The sequence below is a fragment of the Condylura cristata genome, unplaced genomic scaffold (assembly GCF_000260355.1).
Source record: "Condylura cristata isolate star-nosed mole 26May11 unplaced genomic scaffold, ConCri1.0 scaffold00011, whole genome shotgun sequence".
Lineage (NCBI taxonomy): Eukaryota > Metazoa > Chordata > Mammalia > Eulipotyphla > Talpidae > Condylura > Condylura cristata.
In genome coordinates, this window is record NW_004567112.1 from 39,672,696 (window position 1) to 39,699,106 (window position 26,411).

Sequence of the window (26,411 nt, forward strand, 5' to 3'; positions counted from 1 at the left end):
CTCTGGTGAAGCCTCTCACCGCCCTTGAGCCTCTGGCCTGTACCCCAGCTCTGTATGCACAAATAAATAAATCTTAAAAAAAAAAAAAAAAAAAAGACAGCCAACCAAACAGGAGAAAGTATTTGCAAATCATGTTTGATAATGGTTAATATCCAAACTACAAAAAGAACTTGTGCAATAGCAAAAGATAATCAGAATAAAAAGTATGCAAAATATCTAAGATATTTTTTCCAAAGAAGGCATACAGATGGCCAAAAGGTATAGGAAAAAAGATAGCTATCATCACTAATAGGGAAATGCAAATCAAAAGCACAGCGATCACCTCATACCTTGAATGTAAGAATGGCTATTATCAAAAAGGCAAGAAATGCAAGTCTTTACAAGGATGTGGAGAAAAGGGAACATTTGTGCATTGTTATTTGGGAATGTAAGTTGAGATGGCTACCATGGACAGCACTGAAGTCCCTCAAAACTGAAAATTAAATTATCATATGATCCAGCTGTCACTTGCGGGTATTCATCTAAAGAAAATGAAAAGCATAACTAACTGGAGATTTACCCCCATGTTCACTGCAGCTTATTTACAATAACCAAGTTCTAGAAACAATCCTAAGTCCCTACCAGAGGATGAACAGATAAAGAAAACTAATGTGTATCTGTGTGTATAATGAAATTTTTTAATTTTTAGTTTAAATAACTGAATTATAACTTTATGTTTCAGGTACCATTTTGCACCATTAAAAATTAGTTTGAGGGCCCTCCATGGTGGTGCAGCGGGTTAAAGCAAAGCACTAAGAAGCTAAATCCACTTCAGCATGAGTTTGATCCCCGCCCCAGAGCTGACCCACATGTCGTGGCAGACCTCCCTTGACCTGCCCACTGCTCCCCTCAGTAGTGTACTTCATCAATCTGCCTGTTCTGCTCCCCAATCTGTTTCTGGTGAATCCTCTCACTGCCCCTGCACTTCTGGCCTGCACCCCAGTTCTTTATACATAAATAAATCTTTTTAAAAAAAATCATTATGTGTATATATACTACTAAGTTCATCATAAAAGCCAAATTCTACCTTTTATCATAAAATTGACTCCTTATACCAACTTACACCTCCTTCTTTCCCCTTTCCTGCTGATAACCAGTAAGTGGTATTAAAGTCTAAACATTTATTTTGCTTATGTACCATAAACAAAATCACATGGTATTTGTCTTTCGCCATCTGACTTATTTCATAAATCCATATTGTTGTAAATGACAGAATTTCATATTTTTTCTTAAAGATTTATTACAACACCAGAGGTGGGTTGTAGGCCAGAGGTGAGTGTGGGGTGGGGAAAGTTGGGTTAGGAGTAAGGGTAAGAGGATTCACCAGAAAAAGCATGGGGAGCAGAACAGGTAGGTCTACTAAAATACACTATTAATGGAAGCAGTGGGCAAGACAGGAGAGGTCTGCTGCACCATGTGGGTCAGCTCCCTAGCTGGGGATCGACCTTGTATTGCAGTTATAACAGGTACAGGTTTCATGGACTCCGCCCCCCACTCCAGATACTGGAACTCCAAATCCCATCAGTACCAAGGAGAAGCACCCTGGGATGTGAGGGCGGAGCTGAGCAGCCAGGCTGGGATAAAACCGGACATGTGGGCTCTGGGGGGGGCTTGACCTGGTGGTTTGCAGCTGATCGTTTTGGCTCTCAATCGGTTTTCAGCGTGCCGTGGAGTCCAAGTCAGCAGAGCTGGTTGGACATCCTAGTTAACCTGTGTTTCTCTCGCTCTTTCCCTGAGTTATTACTTTACCTTTCTCCTTATAAATAAATCCATTATTTAACCTTTTTGAATGTGTCCATAATACGATTGCATCGTAAGTGCTCAGGTGAAGACCCACAAACAGGCAACCCAATTCACATTGGGGTATCCTGTAACAGATTGGCACCCAACGTGGGGCACCAAACCTGTTATAGGACAGCAAATCTGTTCCAGGACAGGGGGAGAGGGACACCCCTGAAACCCCAAAATCTGCCTGCTCTAAGTGGGTTCTGCCATCCGCCGCAACAAGACAAAACATATAAAACTTTAATGAAAAGGGACTTTAATACAGTAAATACGGAACACAAAGAATATAACTTCTAAATCAAACACCTGAAGTTACCCATCCCCTCGTGGGCAAAAGTCAACCCAAAAGGGCATTGGCCCAAAGCTAAGGCCTGAAAGCCTGCCACTAGACTAAAGCACCTTCTGGCGGGGACCCAAGGAAAAGGGTCAGAAATGGCCAGGCAAATCTGAGAACAAAAGAGCAAAATCAAAATCAATATAAACACTGCCATAGTCTCCTCCCTACAGGTATCTCACCCACATCTGCCTTAACCAATCCAGGATTAGGAAACAAGCCTGGCTTCTTCATCACATGCTTGCTGCTCCATGTGGCTTCCTTAAGTCTCCTCCTTCTCCATCCGGCTTCATTTCCTTCTCTTCTCTCCCTTTTCTCTGCTCAGCTCCACCCTCCTTCTGGGTGGGGCAGGGAACCTGGAACTTCCCTTTTTCTTAGGAACCACCCTGTTACACAGTGGCTGCCAACAGCTTCATAGTATTGACACTTAACTCCCTGTACCACCAGGGAGGCCCCAAATTTCATATTATTTTATATACAAATATTCTATTGTGTGTATATATACATCATCTTCATCCTTATCCATATCATATGTTGATGGGCTGATCCAGCGCTTGGCTGCTAAATTATGCTGCAATAAAAATGGAGATACACTGACACAAGCTATGCAACCTCTATCGACTGACATATTCCGGATAGAGACAGAAGTGCTCTGAAAAATCAGACTCTTCACGCTAACTTATGTTATGACCTCCTTTTTTTGTATAATCATAATATCAAAATATTCTGAGCAACCTTCAGCTTACAATTGGGTTGCTTCTGCCTCATAAGGTGCTAACTGGCCCTGACAAGGAAGTACTGCACCAGGGTGAGAAATTCCTCTTAAAGTCAAAAGTGATTTGACAACTGGCTGATTAATAAAAACAAATGGCAGTTACTGCAAAGTCTCACAGCCAGACTGGAGGAAAACAGAAACCTTATCACTCTATCTCACACAGTCTTCTATTCAGTTTCTAAAGAATCACTCAAGCTTCCTGCTATCTAGTCCTTAGATATGGAAATTCATCCAAGTGGCCTATTCAGAGCTAATCAGGTTTTCTACCATCTAGACTGCAAGGAAACTCATTTAAACTTTCTAACAAGTTTTTCAAAGAACCTTACCTTAATTTGATTTACAAGAAATTTCCTCTTCCTGCCCTCACTTTACTTTACCCCCTAGGATGTCTTTATGAGAATGAAAGCCGTTAAATAATAGATAATGTTTCAGACTTTATTTTGGTTAATCTTCACTGTGGTAAATATAGTAATATTAATCTTAAACTTTGTGTCTGTGTACCTGTTTAACCTTGATAGATTGATTTTAAAAATGTTATAATCTCAACAAAGGTAAAAAAAAAAAAAAAATGACCCCAGACTATTCTTAGAAGAAAGGTGATTGTGATCTCAGCCCATTTCATATGCTAATATCATCCCTCAGCTTGCTTAAAATGTATAAAATAAACCTCTTGCTGAAGGCAGAGCAGGAAGACTTGCAACCAACTCCCATTCCCTTGTCTTCCTCAAACACGCTGCCCTTTTTTTCCTTTTCCCCCTTTTTTAGGAATCTCAGCTAGCCGACGTCATTCCCACCGTGAGACCCTGCCTGTTCTGCCTCCCAATAATCTGTGATCGGGGACACAGATCTCTCTGAATTAGTGTTTTTATATTTTTCATGTAAATACCCAGAAGCAATATTACTGGATCATATGGAATTTCTGTTTTTCGTATCTCAAGGATCCCCATACTACTTTCAATAATGTCTACACCAATTTACATCCAAATAATGTTCAAGGGTGCCATTCTTTCCACATTCTCACCAACACTTGTTTCTTTTGAATAATATCCATTCTCACAGGTATGAGGTGATATTACATTATTGTTTTGATCTGCATTTCCCTAAAACAAAACTTTGCTATTTGTGACAACCTAAATGTACCATAAAGGCAATATGCTAAGTGAAATAAGTTACAAATACTGTATGAACTAATTTACAGTAAAATCTAGAAATAAGCAGAAAAACCCACCCTGTTCATAGAAACAGAACAGACATAGGCTACTAGAGACAGAGACTGAGAAGTGAAAGAAATGGGTAAAGAGGATCAAATAAACATATGGGGATGTAAGTACAGTATGATGACTGTAGTTATTAATACCATATTGCATTTTTGAAAGCTGCTAATGATCTCATCACAAGAAAAATAAGTCTGTATCTATATAAGGCACAAGATGTTAACTAAACTTATTGTGATCACTTTGCAATATAAAGTTTGGAAAAGTGATCACTTTTACATAATTTTAATACAACTATCAAATCACTCTGCTGTATACCTGAAACTAATATAATGCTACGTGTCAACTAAACTTCAATTCAAAAAAAGACTGGAAATTGAATGTCCACCAAGATATTCATGTTTAAAGTCTAGTGCATCCATAGACTAGAATTCTATAGAAGTGCCCAAGTATTGATATGGAATGATGTCTAGGTCATACTATATGCAAAAAAGCAAAGTAGATTTCACATGCAATAACTGCTATGGGAAAGAATCAGGAACTGGGGAGTAGACCAGAAGCATGGGTGTAAAAGAATTTATCAGAGACAGAGCAGAGAATAGAAAAGGAAAAGTTACTGAAATACATTGCTGAGAAGAGTAGTGGGCGAGACTGGAGAAGGTCCTTCAGGCATCACTCACTGGCTACAATACCCAGCCACGTGTGTCCTGGCTCATGGTCAGGATCACTGCCCCGTTTCCAGGGTAGTCCCATTCACTACTCATCCATTCAAGCTTCCCAAACTTCCCTATTGGGCAAGAAGTGGGGGCTTAGCTTTTAGTCTTAGTAATGATACCCTGACAATAACTAAATTACCACAAGAGGTGTGGTTATATGGCGGTACTTGTATGTGCACACAAATCTAGAAGGATTTTAAAATTTATAAACATATTGCCTATAAATAATTTGAAGTAGGATATTTTTCACTAGATAGTCTTAGACTTTTTGACTCATATGAATTTATTACCTATTCAAAAGTTAATTTTTCAAACATTAAGATTTTAAAACTTCAACTAAAATAGGAATATTACATCATTCTTTTCAACTTACCAATTCCTGTTATCTCTTTTTTAATCAGTTGTAACTCCATATGTTGGATTTTTATTCTTACTAATAAGAAGTAAATTTTTCCAACAATGACATCCTTTAAATGATACCTTTGGGAAAGAATATACTTATTAGTTTAAAAGACAAAAATGAAGTAAGTCCTGAAAGGCTTTATTAGACATCTGTAGGATACTAAGAATAACACTTTGACTATATTGTTTAATGTTTCTTTTTTCAAAACAAAACAAAACAGTGTTCATCACCTTACTATTAAACAAACAAACAAACACTGACCATCAGTATAATACAGCAGGAAGAACTGGCCTGATTGTTGGTCCTTACTGAGAGGAAAACTTAGTTTTCAAAGTACTAACTGAATGGAAAACAGATTTTCATGCTTGAAATATATTTTTTAAAGATTTATTTTTATGCATACAGAAATGGGGTACAGACCAGAGGTGCAGAGGCGGTGAAAGGATTCACCAGAGGCAAAGTGGGGAGCAGAACAGGCTGAGTAACTGGAATACAGTGCTGAGGGGAGCAATGGGTGGGACAGGAAAGGTCTGCTACACCATGTGGGTCACCTCCCTGGCTGGATCGAACTTATGCTAAAGCAGCTATTGTCACAGTGCTGAGCTTCAACCTGATGTACCTCCAGGGAGGGCCCGCATGAGTATTTATTTGGCACATGAATATCTTTTTAAACATTAAAAACTCAACCAATAGTTTAGTGTCATTATTAATCTAAGTGCTGGAACAGTTCAGCTAACAAACCAGGCCACAAATGGGGGCTCCACAGGTTGGTTTGTTGCTCTATTATCTAATAATTTAAGGATAATAATCTAATAATTATCAGGTGCCTTGAAATGATGATATGAGAATTTCAACAATACCTACAGCCTTCTCCCAGGTTTGAATCTCAAAATAGCTGAAATGCAATTTTGTCAGTCTGAAGGCTTTAACAAGTTTTTAGGACCCAAACTATCTGATAATTTTATTAACAACATAATTTAAGACTTTGAAGGCATGTTATCATATTTTTAGTGACAACCAATAAAAAAATGAAGTAACAGAAGAGTGCATTCATCAACAAACAAACATTAATGAAAAAAGCAAGGGGAAGCTATCAATTAAAAGAGTCATGGCCCTCCCTGGTGGCGCAACGGGTTAAAGCACAGCACTAAGAAGCCTAAGCCACTTCCCTATGATTCGATCCCAGCCTGCCCCAGAGGTGATCAACATGGTGCAGCAGACCTCTCCTGACCTGCCCGCTGCTCCCCTCAGCACTGTACTTCTGCTCCCCTCAGCACTGTACTTCATCGATCTGCCTGTTCTGCTCCCCACTCTGTGTCTGCTGAATCCTCTCACCCTCCACATCTCTGGCCTGAACCCCAGTTCTGTATGAATAAATAAATAAATCTTAAAAAAAAAAAAAAGAGTCAAACAATGTTTTTAGATGTACTGGATTGAATAAACTTATTTGGATTTATTGAATTGATAAATGTAAGCCATATTTGACTATTGATATGCACAAACCACATGGAGGAAAAAAGGATGTTTTTGACACAATTTAGGAAATATGAACACTGGCTACATATATAAAGATATAAAGGAATTACTAACATTTTTAGATATACAGTATTCTGGTTAGATGGAAGATATATAAATTTTATGGGTAAGATTATGCCTTCAACTTGCATTAATATAAACTTCAACAAGTGTGGAGACTGAATATAGTTCTTCCCATGCCTGTGTTGACAGCTGCTAGAACCAGGCATAAGTATAAACTTTGGTATGTTTGACATTTACATAATAAAGTGCAAAAAGACATTAAACAACAAAGATCCCATTTCTGTAAAAATACCATGTATATAAACATATGACAGCCTCCCCCCCACTTACAGAAAAATTACAAGAATATATTCACTGAGATTAAATAGGAAAGATGACAATATGGCATTTATATTTCCTTTGACTATTGCCAAAACTTTCAATAGTTAGTCAGAAAAAAACTATTTTTTGTTGCCTTTTTAAGTATATATGCTAAACTGACATCAAGTCAGTAAGATAAGTTTTTACAGACATAAGTATTAGTTACCCTGAAATGGTGAGATCATCTTAAAAAAAAGTCTAAGCAGACTTATTAGGAATAAATTACAAGAGACACTTGCACTGAGTTAGACACCAGATCAAATACCTAAGTTCCTTTCAGCTCACAGATTTTGATGGCTTGTTGACATCAGATTAATGTCAACTCTTTCCTACTTTGATTAATTTGTAAAAACCTGAAAACCGTATTTCTTAATTTTCAACGAACATTTAAGATACTCGTGATAGGTACTTACTTTGATTTATTATATTCAAATTCTATGTGTAAGCAATCTTCAATGCCCACTTCCATCTTTATAGAATTGTTAACATCAGGATAGGTTGCAAGCTGGTGAACAATAAGATCATATTCTTTTACCAAGTCTGTCAGTCTTCTTACTATTGTCACTTTAAGAAAATACCTATGAAATTAATGGAGAAAACAAATTACATCTTCCATGATAAATTTCTGTGTTTTAAATAGGCAAATATTAACAACTTGGCTTTCCCCCATCAAAACTCCTTACTTCGTGAAGTTGTTCTAATTTTTAAATGTCCCCACCATAAAAAATAAAGATCACAGACTGCTGAATAGCAGAAGTAGGGGGAGGGAGGAGAGTATGGTACTACCTTTTTTTTTTTTAAAGATGTATTTATTTATGCATACAGAACTGGGGTCAAAGGTGTGATGGGTGAGAGGATTCACCAGAGACAGAGTGGGGAGCAGTACAGGCAGATCTACTGAAGTACACTGCTGAGGGGAGCAGCAGGCAGGTCAGAAGAGGTCTGCCATGCCATGTGGGTCAGCAACCTAGCTGGGGATTGAACTTGTGTTGAGTGGCTTTGGAGAGCTTCATAATGTGGTGCTTTAACCTGTTGCGCCACCAGGGAAAGCCCAGTACATACATTTTAAGTGAGTTTGGATAGTTATCACCAAGCCTACTTGAGGAACTCTCTAGATCATTTCTTAACCATGTATTAAATGAGATTCATTGGGAAACTGTGGACTTAGAGGGTAATTCTGTTTATGCAACAAATGAAGTACCTAAGCAGTAACTGAAAAGACAAATATATGACTCAAATGTTTCATAATAGGGTTCTAAATCCCTAACAATAAAGAAAGAATTTTTGCCTCACATCAACTTAACCATACAAAACATTTCTGACAGAAAATGTTTATAAAATATTTCCTGTTTTAAAACCTAAGTTTTAAAAACCAAAGTCTTCCAGTCCAGAATTATAATTAGGAGTTCTAACATGACATTCAACAGTAGTTGTTATGTCTGATTTTGATGTTGTTTACATTTTTAATACCCATTCACATACCTCAAGCGGACATTGGCACCAATATAAGATTCATATGGCTTTTCAACTTGCATAAATTCAAAATCATAACTTCTGCTCTGGGTCAGTTCTCCAGGTAAGGCTAATTCTTTCACAAGGTTTACAAATTCATGAGTATTACTCTTGTCATTGAAAAGTTCTAAGAAATTTTAAAAAGCAAAAGGCTGATTATACTTATATCCATTTCATTAAAACTCAAACTTATCCCCTCAAAGTAAGTAGTTTTTAATCAAAAGAATTAGTTGAATTTTCTCTTTAATATATTAGAGTTATGATGTGAATTCTAATATCCCTTTCATTATTATGTTCCACCAGGCATAAAAAATTTCAAGCAGCATAACACAATGAAAACGTCTATTTATAAAAAAGTGAATTCATTCTTTTAATGTAGTTAGGGCTTGTTCAATATGAAGCTGTCTTAACACATTTCCAGCAGTTATTTTAAATTCAAGAGAAAAAGCACTTTGTTTTGCTTTAGTCAGGCAAATGTACTACCTTGACAAAACTATAATATACAAAGACTAAAATCAACTATGAATTAATTACTATCATTTCACCTCAAGTATAATTTCATCTAGAATAGATACAAATAAATATCTACCTATTCCAACTTTGATATTTTTAAAATACAATAAAAATACAAAGTTAGATTTAAAATTTAGCTATGTACTTAGTATTATAAAGTCCTATTTTTCTTTTCTTTTTACTGTATCTGCTGTATCAAAGAATTTGCATGCTTTAATTCCTGTTAAATCCAGGATGCCTTTGATATTCAAATATGGAAATAACATGTTAAATAAAAAATAAATTACGCCGTTCCTTTTCATATGGAATTTTCTGTTGGCAGTTGAGTGGCTACAGTTACACACTAGATCAGGAAGACAAATGACACGCGTAATTAGAAAGTGAAGAATGAAGGTGAAACTGGTAATAATAAGGTCAGAGAAATGTAAGTAGATGGAAATTTCAGTGAGTCAACTACTCAAATTATTTTTTAATACTGGTCGTTTACATAGCACCTTTCATTTTTAGTAATTAAGTTAAACAGCAAGTAAAGGCAAGGTAAATCAAACAGCTTTAATACAATTAAAAGAACATGATTTAATGTTTACAAAAAAATCTACTTTTATTACACAATTAATTTCTTCCTTCCACAAAGCTAACCTCTAATTAATTGTTAATCCAACCCTCTTCAAACTCAATTAACCAAAGAAAAGAAAAAGTAATACTATTTTAAAACTCACCAATTTGACCTACAAATTCAATTCTAATTCCTTGGTGCTCTAGCCTCTTTCCAGGTTGCTTAAAGGCTAAGTTTACCTGCCAAAACATGAAATTGTAAGAAATGTTAACAATCCTTTTCAGTGGGCCTACTAGTAGAGTCCTTCCAAATGAATGCAATGCATTTTCAGGTATTCATTTCTGAAGTTTGAAATACCACCATATACCTAGATCATCATAATCCCACAGCACCAAAGAAGGTGTAAATCACACAAACATAATTACTCGTGAGCCTATTACTTATACTTAAATTTTAAGCATCTGCTTTATTAGGAAGGAATTCTTTAGAGAACTACTGGAGAACTACCAAGACTCAATCAAAAAAGAGGAAAACTTCAACTATTGAAATATGTTTTCTAGTCAAACAGTTAATGCTACAACTAACAGTACTTTAATGTAAAGTAACTTAAGTCTAAGACATGACCTCACAGATCACTGAACTTTTTATAACTAATAATGTATTTTTTTTTTTTTTTTAAGATTTATTATGCATTCAGAACTGGGGTACAGGCCACAGGCCAGAGGTGCAGGGCCAGTGAGAGGATTCACTGGAGACAAAGTGGGGCGTAGAACAGGCAGATCAACAAAGTACACTGCTGAGGGGAGCAGCGGGTGGGCCAGGAGAGTTCTGCCATGCCATGTGAGTCACCTCTGGGGTGGGGAATCAAACTCATGCTGAAGTGGTTTTAACTTCTTAGTGCTGGGCTTTAACCCGGTGAACCACCAGGGAGGGCCCCTAATGTATTGTTTTAATTTCTAGCCTTAAAGCAATGTTTATTGCCCTTTGTCTGCTACTCATCAGAAAAGTACAATGCCTGAAGATTTAATTTTCAGTATGATTTATTTTACACACTTTTAAAGTAAAATACATAATCCCAAAAATCCCTAAACTCCTATCTGTCAAATGGAAACCTTATTTTGTATGTGTTGAACAAAATATCTGTACTCATATTAAAAATAAAATTCCCAATGTTTATGGATTAACATACAAAAAAAGCATATTCTACATTTATTCCTTACTATAAAAAATACTGGTTTGACATGACTCCTAAAAACTTTTCTTCCAAAAAAAAAAAAAACTTTTCTTCCAAACAATGTTTCTCAAAAAGATAATAAAAATCAAAGACCAATAAAAACAGAGTTCCAATCTCTTCTGTTTGCTATATAAATTAAAATATTCACTCTTCTATATCTTGTATATATACACACCCACGGTGAGTTACTTGCCTTCAATATTAATGTTTCAGAAAAAGAAGTAAATAATTAAATTGTACATCAGAAGGTGGAATAGTACCAAGATTTAAAAATAATAGTGTCAAAGAATTTTTATAGATGTGGAAAAATGTACATGATATGTTACATGATGGAAACATGGTCAAATTGTATACAAGTATAATGCCAACTATATTTTTGGAAAGCACAGAAAAGAAATACTCTTAACAGTAATTACTTTTAGAATGTATGATTATGTATTATTCTATTTGTTATTTGAAATTTTCCAGTGTGCTTTGTTGTTTTTTACAATAGGTAAATAATACATTCAAAGTAAGCAAGTAAATTTTCCCCTTGAGCAACAACAAAAGCATAACTCCTGGCTAGTTTCATAAGCCAGCCAGTAATTAGAGATATCCTCCAATTTTTACTAATAAAGCTCACATATGCAAGCATACACACATACTTTTTTTCACAACCAAGAATGCTGGAGATATAATCATGTAACTTCTAAACACTTCATGTGTAACTTCCCTAAGAAAATAAGCCTTTCTCAAAAGGAAAAAAAAAAAAATAAACTTTGTCTTACATAAGCATAGTGCAATCTTTAAAATCAGGAAAGTCAACATTCCAAAGTCTATATTCAAATTCCATCAACTACAATATACTGTAATTTGTAGAATTTTTTCCTCCTATACAGACTCCAATCCAGAATCACATAATTAATATAGTTGTTATGTCTCTTCCATCTCTTTTAATCTAGAAATTCCTAAATCATTGCTTTTCTTGACTTTGATATTTTGTAAGAATATGTATCAGTTACTTGTATTAAACAGAATGCTCCCCATATAGTGGCTAGTGTTCTGGGTGGTGAATAGAATGTTCCTTAATTTGGATTTGCTTAATGTTTTATCACAATTAGTTTTACTCAAGTTACTAATTTTTGGCAAAACCACCAGAGAAATGAAACTGTCTCAGTATACCTTATTAGAAGCACAAAATGCCAGTTTGTCCCAATATTGGTGATATTAACTATGATCACTTAGAAGTGATCAGATTACTCCAATTTAAAGTTACTTTCTTGTTTGCTATACTACATAATTTGAGCTGAGAAACTTGAGACTACTGATACGTGAAATCAGAATGTAGATAAACTATATATATAAAATATTCACTGCTTTAACAAACCAATCTCAAAGCTCATTCCTCAGAATAAAATAGTCTTATAGATGTCTCAAATAGTGCTACCTTCAGGATTTATTTATGGAGTGAAATTCATCAATACTGTGTTTAAGACAAACATATATCAAGGTACTACACATCTTAAGTAGGTCATTTATAGTGAGGCACCAAGATTACTGCTGATGGGTATTGTGATTATCCAAGATTAGTTCTAGTTGCTGCCAAATGAGTTTGGTCCCTATCCATGATAATGAGAGGTACAATATATCTTGCTTAAAGAACTAAACTATAAACTTCTGTAATCTCAAAATAAACATAAGTCTTTGTTCACTTTTATACATATGCCTTTGTTCACTTTTATAAAAGGAACAGATGCCAATTTTGTTATAGGTGAATTAGTAACAAAGGACTAATACCAACATTTCAAAACAATTTATCTATCATTGACCAACCTAAAAGACTGTCCTGAGTAAGGACTTATTACTTATAAACCATACTTTCCATCCCCTAAAAAAATAAAGCTTCCAGATAACTTACAGACATAAATTTCATAATTCAAAAACTATACTTGATTATAGTTTCAACAGTCAGCAAGACTAAAACTCATTTAGAAGGCATAGTGATACAAGCTGTACTCTAAAGAGGTTAAATATATTAAAATATAAAAATACATGAGAAATTTGGGATATGATCTAACTTTCATAGACTTAACATTTGTTACTTTGACATGGTGGAAATAGTCTAAGGATAAAAAAAATGTTGTTTTTTTTTTTAAGAATTTCCCTATTAATCTTGTGACAGTTCTATTTTTGAGAGTATTACGGAATGCTCCAAAATCTCTCTTAAAAAAAGTTCACAGCTACTGACTTTTTTTTTTTGAACAGTTGGAATGTTTTTACTTTAAAGACACAGGAGCACATCTGGCTTTGCATGACTGGATTTTTTTTTTAATAATATAGTAGTTTATTTTTACATCATTTTGTAACACAGCTATTGATTTTAACTTTGAAAAGTATATGTACGAAAGTCCAAGACAATTCAATGGGGAAAGAAATTTTTTTTCAACACAGTTCTGGAGCAACTCATCACCAACATTAAAGAATTAAGGGGGTTTCCTACCTCCCATCACATACAAATATTCACATAAAAATGGATCAAAGACCAAATGCAAAAGCTACAATTACAAAACTCTTAGCGAAACTAAAGTGTAAATATTCATGACCCTGGACAGGCAATGGTTTCTTAGATGACACCAAAGTCACAAATAATAAAAGAAAAAATTGGACTTCAAATTTTTAAACTTTTACGCTTCAAAAGACACCATAAAGGAGAAACAACTCACAGAAGAAAATATCTGCAAAACATAGTTGATAAAGGATTTGTAGCAAGAATACATAAAGAACTCTTACCACTATAAAATAAAAAGCCAAGTAGCCCAATAAGAAAACTTTTCTCCAAAGAAAATTTACAAATGACAATAAGCACATGGAAAGATGCTCAATATTATTTGTTACTAGGGAAATGCAAAATAAAACTATAATGAGATACCACTTTAAAAATAAATGGTAAATAATATTACTATATTAAAACAATAGTAAGTATTAAAAGATACGAAGAAAGTGGAATCCTCATGCATTTTTTTGAGAGAATGTGAAGTGGTAGCTGCTTTGGCAGTTCCTCAGAGTACTGAGGAATTTAAACATAAGAGTTAACATATGATCCAGCAAGTCCACTCCTAGGTACATATCCCAGATAAATAAAAACATACATTCAGACAAAAACTTGTACACAAATCTACAGGTATTATTTATAATGGCCAAAAAGTAGATACCCAAATTCCTCAACAAATGAATGGATAAAGAAAATGTGGTATATTCATGTACGGCATAGATATAGTGGAATATTAATTGGCTAAATTTTTCTGATACATTCTGCAACATGAATGAACTTTGAAAACATGCTAAATGAAAGAAGGCAGAAGAACTGAAATTGAGTCTGACCATGGCTCTAGATAAGCTACCAACTTAGAGGTAACAACTCTATCATGAGTGTGCAACAACAGAGAACTCTACAGGTTCAAATGGCCTAGGGTCTTCAATAGACATGTAGATAGACATTTGCAATAGATAAATTACAATGAAAAGAAAGGCATAAAGTGGAAACCCAGGATTAAAATATTTAAAAGTTCTATCATTTTTTTTACAGGGGCAAGCAAAATTAAACAATTAAGAATCATAAATTCTATGTATTCACATATTACTATAAAAGTCAACAGAGTTGGTTACTCTGAGGGGAAGGAACTGTAATTGGGATAGGATAGGACATATGAAGCATTGACAAAGTTCTACTTCTTGAATAGTGATGTTTTACAATAAAGAGGCTAAAAGTGGGATGAAAAAAAAAAAACACCTTAGGTTAATAGTCTAATTCCAGATGTAATATTCTTTGAGCAAGAAAAAATACTTAACTACAAGAGATTTATCATTTTTAAAAAATATACTGTCCAATTAATGTCTACACAGAACCTCCAACAATTCCAAAAACACAATTTTAATGCCAAATATTTTTTAAACTATACTGAAATAGTTTAACTGTATTTCCTTAAACAGTCCCCTTTCCCTTTCCTTTATTTTCCCCTAAATGTCAGTCAAGAGCTCCCAGTTGAGCCAGATATGGACCTTTAACCAGACAGGAAATACTCCCTATTTAGGCTTAAGAACAGTAAATAAACAAATCAAATAAGTAATTAAATGGGCACTTACTATATAATCGACACTGATATATTTTTATGGGGAATACAGAAAGACAGTCTGACCCCCTTAATCATGAAAGGTTTATAATCTAGCAGGACAGGTATTTACTTTCTTGTTATATTTTTAATTAACATATACATATCTTCTTTCTCATGAAGCAAACACTCTGTCCCTCATTCTTCCTTCACTTGACATGTTCCTCCTTTAGATGGTTATGCCTGATCTCTTTTATGGATATTTTCCCTTCTCTTTCTCTCTTTGTAATGGAAAAGTAACAGGAAAGCAAAGTTGAAAACCCAAAAATTTATTTCAGATACAAAATCAAGACAGCAATAGAAGTAAGTTGTGAAAGGCCCAAAACAAACAACCCAGTACAGTGGCTAATAAACCTAAGTTTAACTTATCTAGTAACTATAAAAAATGTTAATTATAAGAATAACCTCATTTTTGCCTAGCAAAATAGATTTAAAAGTAGTCATATTCAAAAGTACGTTGAAATAAATAAGACACTGTAAGTAGACACGAGATTTAAAAGAAATTTCCCAGATTAACATGTATCAACACCCTTCAAACAGGCATGTCTTTTTAGTCCAGCAACTCACTTCCAGGAATTCATTCTGGAAATAATCTTACCCTACAAAAACCTGGAAAAAATTTTATGTATACTGAAATCTGTATTATTAAAGTTATGGTGATACACAAGTCATCTGAAAAATAGAAGCAACTTAAAATATCCATAGGGAAAAGATATACTTAAAAAATGATATACTTAATATGTTAGCTACATATAAACATTACTCAATACAGAGGGAAAGAGGAGTAAACACACCAAAATTGAACAGTGAATTATTTCTATATGATGTGGCTACAGGTAACTATCTTATTTCCCAAGTTGTCTATCACACCTATATATTACTTTTAAAAGCAGGGGAGGAATATTTAAAAATATATAAAATCAAATCTTTCATGACTTGATTTTGTTTAAATTACCAATCCTCAGTATCACAAACTAATAAGTATTGATATTTCTTAACATAAAACTATATTTTCATATATACCTTAATAAGGAAAAGGAAATAAGGTGTGACCTTAGAAAAAGTATCACAAATGTATCTGAGCATGCATACATTAAAAATGTACATCATTTCCTTATGGAACTCCAACAAATGAGATTAGTAGACATAATGGTAACAGTACAGAGAAATGTTACAAAGAATGAGAAAGAAACTTAAAAAAAAAAACTACACTAGAGCATTATTCCCAAACTCTCTAATTGAACTTTTTATGTTAAAAGAGAAACTTTGAGGATATTCCAGCACCACTGGACAAAACTGTCTGAAGCTAGACATACGTGCACAGCTACAAACACAAAATTTTGCATGCAGCTTAATTAAGACTACCCTGTTTAAATTAGATCACGTTAAAATCTTTCCTTTATAAATATTCTAATGAATCAAAAATTTGATCTCCAGAAAAAAATTTTCATTTCTTATGAAAGCACTAATTCTAATATCCTATAACTAGGTTAATTCTCCCCCAAACAAGATTTACCTTTCCTGAAACAGATTCCCCATCATAGAAAAGATAGTGTTTTTCTACTTTGCCATCTTCAGTTTTCATTTCTGCCATTTTCCTGGTTTCCCCATCATTAAGGATAACGTCAATCTCACAAATGGGACCAAAAAAACCGCCAAGAAAACTCTGAAAAGCAAAACGCACATAGTTATGTTTTGTTAGCTACTACATTGGTAAATAATTACCAATAACCTACAATTGAATATAATACAAACCTGTGTGTTCATACTTGATAAGAAATTAGCATCAACTTTTATGTCAAATTCAAACAGTACAATAATGTACATATAGTAAATACTGTACTGTACATTAAAAAATGTGAAGATGAATTCATGTTGTATTTTTTTTAAAGATTTATTTATTTATTCATACAGAACTAGGGTACAGGCCAGAGATGCGGAGAGAGGATTCACCACAGAGTGGGGAGCAGAACAGGCAGATCAAGGAAGTATACCGCTGAGGGGAGCAGCGGGCAGACCAGGAAAGGTCTGCAGCGCCATGTGGATCTCCTCCGGGGCAGGCTGGGATCGAACTCGTGAGGAAGTGGCCCAAGCCTCCCAGTGCTGAGCTTCAACCCGCTGCACCACCAGGGGGCACATGTTGTATTTTTTAATCACAATAAAAGACAAAGGGGGGCCTCCCTGGTGGTTTAAGTCTCAGCACTATAATGCTATTGGCAGCTACTGTAGCACCACTCAGATCCCCCACCAGAGAGCTAACCCACACAGTGCAGCAGACATCACCTGTCTTGCCCACTGCTCCCCTGAGCAGTGTATTTCAGTAGTCCTCCTGTTCTGCTCCCACTGTTTTTGGTGAATCCTCTCACACCCCCAACCCCCACCCACACCTCTGGCCTATATCCCAGCTCATGTATGCATAAATAAATAAATCTTTTAAAAAATATATAAAGAAAATTAAAATTGAAACACGTTATAACTTGCAATCAATTCACAGGTAGCCACTAGAAATAATACTAATATCAGAAATTAAAAAATCACTTCTTAACTAAGCATTTGAAAAGCTATATTTAGTTGCACTTCTATGAATTTCTTTTATCATAGCAAAAGTCATAAAACCCAAATTACTCATACAAATCCAAATGAGTTATGTTCTACTACTTCTGTAATATTATAAGTCTGAAATAAAGTATGATAAACTAGATAAATTCTTGGAATAAAATTGGCTCTAATGGAATAGACAAAATTTCCGTGAATTTTTACAAAGCAAGTACAAAAATAAACCTTGTTTCTGTAAATAAGAAACAGTGCAAATGTCTATCAACAAGAGAATGGATACAAACATTTTAGTCTACATTTATAATGATCAACAGAATGAAATACAACCACACAAAAGGATGACTCTCACATAACTTTGAAAGAGGTCATACACACTGTGTATGATACTATTTATAAAAAGTAATAAACATGTAATGTATGTTAATAGTATTAGAAAGTAAGGAAATGGTTGGAACAAAGTATAAAAGGTACTTCTGAAGTACTAGTAATTTTTTTAATCTGAGAACTTGATATACAGGTATAATAATCATTTCATAAAAATTCATCAAGTTGTACTATTATTTATACACTTACCTATAGCTAAAGTTTGTTTTTATTATTACTTTAAATGAATATACATTGTATTTTCTAATGTGGCCTGCATTTATCTAACTCCATTTCTTCAGTCACATCAGCTTCAAGTTTATCAAATATGACATTCTCATTCTTGCCCTAGACTAAGGATCCTCAACCTAACTGTGCTCTGAAGTTTCCATTTGACTCATCTCCAGAAAGAGGCATTCCCTAACTTCTCATCAAAATCGAGTACTCCAAATTTAGTAGGTATCATAACACTGCATAGTCTTACTTCACCTTTTAAATAATTTGTGTACTTTTCAGTACCTGGCTCCCTAACTGGCCCATAAATTTCATGAGGATGGATAACTTATCCACTGATCATTACTTAAGATCCAGTGACCAGGAGCAGTATGTGACATTTAGAAGGCAGTGAAACACCTGCCGAATACTAAATTTTGAATAAAACATACTGTCCTAATAACAGCAAATAAATGAGCTAACATCTGGATATTTGCTAAGACTAGCCCTCCTCTAGGAAGTTAGCACTGGTGCAGAGGCAAAGTCTAGGGCAGGGAACTTGCATGGTCACAGTTCTGTCCTCAGAAGGCAGAAGAGCAGGCATGTTAATGGTCCTCCTCAGGCTATGTAGGTTGACAGGGTGATACAGTGATCAAAGGAGATAGCGTTTTCTTAAATTCTGAGTTTGCTTTTATCTATATTATAAATTTTATGTTATATGATTGCAGTTTCAAGAAATAATAAGAATTGTGAGTTTAGTACTTCTGACATACTTCAAAGACACAAACAGCAAATTCCTTTTTGACAGAATATTTTAATCTTTCCAGGAAACATTATGAATAAAAGTTAAATTTTAACCAGAAAACTAATTTTAATCAGAAAACTATTCTGATCATAGAAAACAATCAATGATAGGTTACATGCACTGCCCCTTCCTATTTAGCTTTCATAACCCAAATTTTAAATTCAAAAATGACTACAGATGTGAAAATGAAGAGCAACTCAAAATCAGCAGATATTTACTAATTAGCAAGAGCATGCAAAGCAGTGAGCCAGCAAAAGGATGGATGGGGACTCCTGTGGGAGAGTAATTATGTAAAAGTAGAAGACACCTGCCTCATTTGAACTATAAAATACAAACAGGAAAATAAAAGTTAATATTCTCATTTCCCTTAATACTTCCCAGAGCAGTGTCCAGGGAAAATAAAGTTTGAAAACTATAGAAATTGTTTTATAGATGAAGGAGATTTTTTGTTTTTCCAATTAATGTTTATTAAGGTACAATTCATTTACATCATTGTAACTGCTTTTAGGTCTACAGGTTCAAGCCTCTGCAAATGTATGTTTCACACCATGCCTAACTCCAGTACCCAATAACCAAAAGGAAATATTATGGTAACTTTCCCCCCCCCCCCCCCCCATATATATATATGTATATACTTAATATAATTATAATTAAATAGTAAGTCTAATTTTAACAGCAAATGTAATATTTTAAATGTCTAAAAATGTTAAATATGTAAAAACTGCATTATCCTCTTATTTTTTGAATGCATGAAGTTTCTCATAACTAGCAATTAAAACTAAACTTATTTTCAACATAATCAAAACACTATGATTGGAAGAGATCAGAAGGTATTTTTTAAAATACCCAGTATAAATAAGCAGATAAGTAATAGATTGAGTAATAAACTACAGCACTTTAACAAGGTTGGTTAAGATAATGATGTCAGGAGAATTTAGCAATGTGTGAACGTCTAGTTTTTCACACTATGACACATCCAGAATGAGCTGGTACTATTAAAGCCTTCAGAAATTGTGAATGTCTTATATTTAACAAGTAAGTACATGATAGAGAAAAAAGCATTGCTGTGTTTTCCGTCTATAAGGAGTCAAAAAACAGTCTACTCAAAGTCTTGCTTTTGTTTTTATTTTAAGATGTTCATCTGCCACTTGAAACAAAAAGGCATAAAATAGTTTTTTAATCAATAATATTTCCCATATGTAAAGAGGAAGCAAAATACAGAATTGTAGAGATGAAGACTAGAAGGGAATAAAAATTTACAAGAGGATTAGGTGACACTGACAAACTTTATTTGAGATTGCAGGAGAACTTTTCAGGTGTTTTAAGTGTAAGACAACTATAAGTTCTGGAAAAGCTATCTTTTAGCATTTAGAATATGAGATTTTCAGAGGCAGTAACAGTCAATATACAAGGTAAAACACTAAGGTAGCCTTTAAACAACTACATTACAAACGTATCTAAATGTTAACACATTATGGTATTTGCTTTTCGTTTTTAAATTGTGGTTTAAATCTCCTATCATTGACTCTAGATTAATTTATTTTATGTAGTTTGTAAACCCAAGTCTGAGCATTACCATCTAGCAAAATTACATGTGAATACATGATTAAAAACATACACACACTTTTTAGTCCTCCCTAAAGAAATTTCACTGTGTCTTTTAGTCCTCCCTAAAAAAATTTCACTATGTCCAATGGAAGTAAAGAAATGCAACTCAAGAGAAGCTCTCAATATGTATTCACTTAGCCTATACATAAGCCATGAAACAGCATATTTTCAAGCCTGTATTATATTTGTGCCCATTTTTGTGCTTACAATTTAGTTTTGAGTAACCTGGAAATAGAAATAAATTGCTCTTGAATATAATTCAAAAAATTAAAAAATCATTTTAAATGTTAACAAAAATAGAGGACTTTTTAAGCTTTGCAAAGTACATTCAATTAAAGAAGCTCTTCCTAACCCCTGACTATGCAAGGTCCCACAATACTTCCTTCTTATAAGTTACGACAGCTGTAATTTCCACATTACACAAATAAGTATTTATCTCCCTCTAGATTCTAAGCTACAAGAGAAGTTTCAATTCAAGTCTTGCACATGAGCCTGGACACTAAGTAGTCGCTGAATGAAAAGAACGGGTCTGCCTTTAGTTTTTGGTGTTTGGTTTGTTTTTTAATATCACAGCAATACGATTTCTGATTTTAAATTTTATTTATTCATAACTTCTAAAAAACAAACCCAGCTTGATCTTTTGCCAAAAGTCTCAAGAAGTTTAACTGAACCGGTGTGGGAAAGCAGATAGTATAAGGAGGGCACACAGCAGGCGCTAAATATATGCTTGCAAAATAAGAAACGATGACTACCATATAACGAGCCGATGAGGTCCAATAAAAAGTAAATTGCCATCACCAAGTCAAGCACCTTCGTGCCTACGCTTATGTTTTCACTAACTGTAGTCAGGACTGATTTGCCCACCACTACCAACACCATGCTTCCCAGGCCATTTCTACAACATCCCAAAGCATTAAGTTTCTAGAAATGAAGGAACTGAGAGCACTGCTTAAATCCGCGGGCAGGAAACTCAAAAACCTAGAGTCCTTTGATTTAAATATGTCCTCCCCCCCACCCCGCCAACGTCGTTTCTCTCTTCCATTCTACAAGTGTCAACATCAAATCTGAACAGGGATCTGGAATTCGCAGACTGTCACCACCTCCAGGTTAAAAAATCACGGAGTATACGGAGCTAGTGACACACTGGAAGCGAGCGATCAAGTTCGGAACTGGGGACTCGCGGGTCATCCCACCTGGGGCTGCTAGGCGGCTCGAGAGCCGAGGGAGGCTGGTACTCTCGGAAGGGGAGGCGGCAAACCCCCGCAGAGGCGGGGTCAGAGAACCCACCCAGGGCTACCCACAGGGCTTCCCACAGCCCATGCAGGAAAGCCGACCGAGGCTCGGACCAGCGGAGAGAGCGCCCCGACGCTGGCAGGTGCTCGGGCCTCGCCGAGACACAGAAGAGGGGGCGCCGCCCGCTCTTTCCCGATCCAGTACTGGCCCCACAGGCCTAACCCGACTCCCCACCCGCTTGGCCCGCCCCCTTCGGCCGCCCCCGCCACCCCTCCCGCGACGCCGGGCCAGCGGTTGACCAGCCCGCCGCGCGCTCCAGGGCTCAGGCTAGAAGCAAGCGCGCGGCCCGCCGCACACTCACCATTGTCAGCGCAGCCGCCGCCGCCGCGTTCCCCACTTCACTCCTCTTCCCTCAGGAGAACTCCCGTCCCACGGCTCCCTCCGCCTTGGCGCCCAGTCACGTGACCTCAGGCCGCTGGCCGCACGTGACCCCTCCCTTCCTCTTTTCCCCTCCCCCCGGCTCCAGCCCCTCCCAGCCACTGGCCCCGCCCCACTGGCCAGCCAGGCTCTCGTAGGAGAGGCCGTTTGGAGGCGGAGCCTTGCGCTCCACCCTCTGCTGGGGGGCGGGGCCAGTGCAACGCCGTAATGTGGGAGGAGCCTCCGCCTCACGTGATGGGCGGATCGCTGACGGGCTTCTTTGCCACACCCAGTTCCGCTTCCCTGTGGAAGTTTGCTAATCTGAGAAGGGAGGGAGGGTTATTTCGCTGGGCGTTATGCGCCTGTTATTTATTTGACCGTCCCGGAGGCCCTGCTTCTTTCAGCTTTGCCAAAGACCAGCAGGTTTCAGTAGGAGGAGGCGTTCTTCCACCTCTCGTGAACTCCCAGCTCCGCCTCTAGGTTTTGAGAACTTGTTAGGTTTGTTGCCTCGGAAGAGACGGTCGGGAAGAATTGTTACGGTGCTGCTAAAAGTTGATTTCTCAAGTACAGGAACACCTCCTGAACTACCCACCTTGAACTGAAGAGGGCTCACAGATCACTGTTAACCGCCCTGCCGTTGCAAGAAAAAAACCCTTCCTAAAAATGTACGACTACACTGCCGAGTGAACTCTGGCTTTAACTGTATCCAAGTTACTTATTGTAGGGTAAGAGTAGGGTCCTCCCGGGCACTCTACAACCGACGCAGAAAACTGATGATGTCAGAACACTCTAGTGTATACACACACACACACACACACACACACACACACGATTGTAAGGCTAGGCATAAAGCCTGTCTCAAATTTAAACGTCTACTGTATAGTCTGTAACCACAATATAATTATAACTCAATAAAAGATAGCTGGGAAATCCGCAAATATTTGTAATATTTGAAAACTAAAGCAACCTGATTCTAAATGTCTGTGTCAAAGAAGAGAGACTTTTAAATACTTTGAACTAAAAGATAATGAAAAGAAATCATAACCGAATTTGTGGGATACAGTTGAAATAATGCTTGGAGGGAGATTTGTGTCTGCAAATGGTTATATTTTAAAAGGAAGAAAGGCTCAAATCAATGTAAATTCATGTGGGAGGGAGTAGGGGATATAGAGTAACAGTTATTCCTCAATTGTAAATTCTCACAGTGTGGTCAAATAATCTTTGACAAGCCCTCCATGAAGACTTACTAGGGGAAAAGACAATCTTTTCCAATGGTGCTGGGAAAACTTTATATCCACATGTAAAAGAATGAATCTTATGCCATCTATAAAAGTTAATTTAAAAGACCTACATGTAAGACCTAAAGTATCTTATTAGAGTCCTAAAAAAAAAAAATGTCGAATGCGCCTAGGGAAAATCTTGACAACATTGAACTTGGTAATGATTTCTTGGATATGACACCAAAAGCAAAGGACACAAAAACAGTTTTGCACTGGGACCACAACAAATTTTAAAGTTTAGTGCATCAAAGACACACAGATTGAAAAGTTAGCACATGGAATGAGAAGAAATATTTACAAATCATATATCTTGAGTAATATTTAAAATATATAAAGTACTCCTACAACTTCAGAAAATTCAGAGAACTTGATTGAACCATGTGCGGGGGAGGGAGGGAATTAAACAGACTTCAATAAGCATGTAAAAAGACTCTTGGTATTACTAATCACCAGAAAAATGTAAATCACAACGATAAAATAGTGCCTCACACCCATTAGTTAGGTTAGTGAAAATAACAAGTGTTGAAAAGGCTGTGGAGAATTGTGAAATCTTTGGGAGAAGTTGGTGCAGTGCCTATAAAATACAGAATGGAGACTCTTTCCAAAAAATGAAAATAGAACGACCTAGGATCCAGCAATCCCACTTCTCAATATCTATCCAAAATTGAAAGTGGGTCTCAAAGATGTATTTGTACCACATGTTCGTAGCGCATATGAGCATGCATGTTCACCCATTACAGCATTCAGAAACAGCTGAAAAAATCCTAAACCAAGTTTATATAGCAAAAAGTTATATGAAAACAGTGACCTGTGGATAGCCCTACAATGAGGTTAAATGTGCTTTTTAAAATTTTGTTGTAAAATTCCTATCTTAGGATGGGACAACTGTATTTTGAGATAAATTATAAAATGACAAAAGGTCTAACAGATGCTATATTTTTTAATTTCTAAGTTCTTTTTTAATGCTCTGAAAGTCTCATTTTATTAGCACTTTGTCCTTGTGAAGATAAATTATTCAATATTCAACATGTAAAAATGTAGATTTTTGCACAAATTAATAATTTACTCTAACAAATCACATTATCAAGCTTCTCGATTAATGTGATTTAGCAAAGTTCCTAGTTCCTAAGGACCAATGATAAACCACCCTATAGCATTATAAAGTGTGAACATAATTGATAAAACATCAGTGCAGAAGTAATTATTAGTTTAGTATAGTGGTTCTCAAGAGGGAAGGCATTTTCTTACCAGGGGATATTTGGCAAGATGTGGGGATATTTTCAGTCATCAGATCTGCTAGATATCTATTGGGTAGAGATCAGACATTCTACAATGTATAGGACAGACCCTCTACAGCAAAGAAATGTCCTGTCTAATATAGCAATAATGCCAATACTGAGCAACCCTGGTTTAGTATAAACCTATAAGAGAAATAAGAGTTCTGATCGATCAATTGTATTAATATTTTAAACAGTGACTTGAATGGTAAAACAGTCTATATGCTGAGAGAATGGAGATAAAAAGCTTCTACAAAATCAACACTGCCTTTTCTTTGCTACCATAGCATCTTGTCAATAATTATTATGGAGTTAGTGGAAAAGAACTACCATGTAAAACGTGTCACCATTGTTTTATTGTTTCCCCTACTGAATTGTGGACAGTCTTACAATTGTGTTTGTGATTTTGGGCCTTTGTAGGTTTTGGATGATTGTATACTGTAACAAAAAGTGACTGTGAAAAAAAAAAATTCAAAACCAACAAACACATAGAATTATAACACTATAAGTTCTCTCGTGTTCTTAAAGAATATCTAAATATTTTGTCATTTTGCAATCTACACCAAAATAAATAATTCACTATTTGTTTTTCTAAAAAAAAAAAAGTGACTGTGAATTAGAAAGCTACTCGAAAATACAAATTGGAAGAAGCCCCCAACTCCTATAAATTGTAATAAATAATTGCTTGACAAATAGAACCCAAAAGGTAAAAGTAAGAATTAGAAAGAATCTACATAACTTATACACTATTTCCCTATTTGCCTGAGAATATTCACCTCTATTTACCTTCCTTGGGACCACACAAAATATCCACTGCCATTCAATTCCTGTTAAACTCAAGGAAAAAGATCATCTGGTGTTCCTTTTCTGTATCCCAGCACCTAGCACAGTGCCTAGCACATAGATAAACCTTTAAAATAATCTCATGAAGCAACTCTTACACACATTTTCACAATCATGATTTTTAGGGGCTTACTTAATATTCCAGGCACTGAATCAATTGTATATCAAATATTACCTCATTTAATCCTCACCATAACCCTACAGGCATATAGTACTAACCTATATTATAGGTGATGGTAATAGCTTGTATTTACTGACCACTCAATGACATTGTTTCATACATTCTGCATATATTATTTTATTTAATCTTTTCGCTATCATTAAAGCTAAATCTATAGACACTATCATTATCCTTATTTTAAAAGGATAAATCTATAAATCTATAGACACTATCATTATCCTTATTTTAAAAAGGAAGAAATTAAGCAGTTAAGCAATCCATCCAAGGTCATCCTTGAGTAAGAGACAGAGCTTTACTTTTGTTCCAGATATTCTAAATTAACCCCTTCATTGCAATGCCTTCCCAACAAACTTAGAAAAATTAACTTGCCTTGTTACAGTGAAATTAGTATTTTTTAAAAGATTTATTTATTTATGCATACAAGACTGGGTTACAGGGCAGAGGTTCAAGGTCAGTGAGAGAATTCACCAGAAACAGAGTGGGGAGCAAAGCAGGCAGATTGATGAA

The 26,411-nt window shown here is 35.6% G+C and overlaps 1 protein-coding gene across 1 annotated transcript in view; it reads right to left on the reverse strand.

Annotated features, from left to right (window-relative positions):
- Positions 1–22,382, reverse strand: part of VPS26A (vacuolar protein sorting 26 homolog A (S. pombe)) — a 31,703-nt gene extending 9,321 nt beyond the window's left edge. The window contains exons 1-6 of the mRNA XM_004680824.1: positions 22,268–22,382; positions 16,645–16,794; positions 9,910–9,985; positions 8,648–8,804; positions 7,579–7,743; positions 5,237–5,343 (exon numbers count right to left, since the gene is read on the reverse strand). Of these exons, the coding sequence (XP_004680881.1) occupies positions 5,237–5,343; positions 7,579–7,743; positions 8,648–8,804; positions 9,910–9,985; positions 16,645–16,794; positions 22,268–22,270 (658 nt within the window). The 5' untranslated portion in view covers positions 22,271–22,382. The remainder of the gene's footprint in view (positions 1–5,236; positions 5,344–7,578; positions 7,744–8,647; positions 8,805–9,909; positions 9,986–16,644; positions 16,795–22,267) is intronic.
- Positions 22,383–26,411: the final 4,029 nt, after the last annotated feature.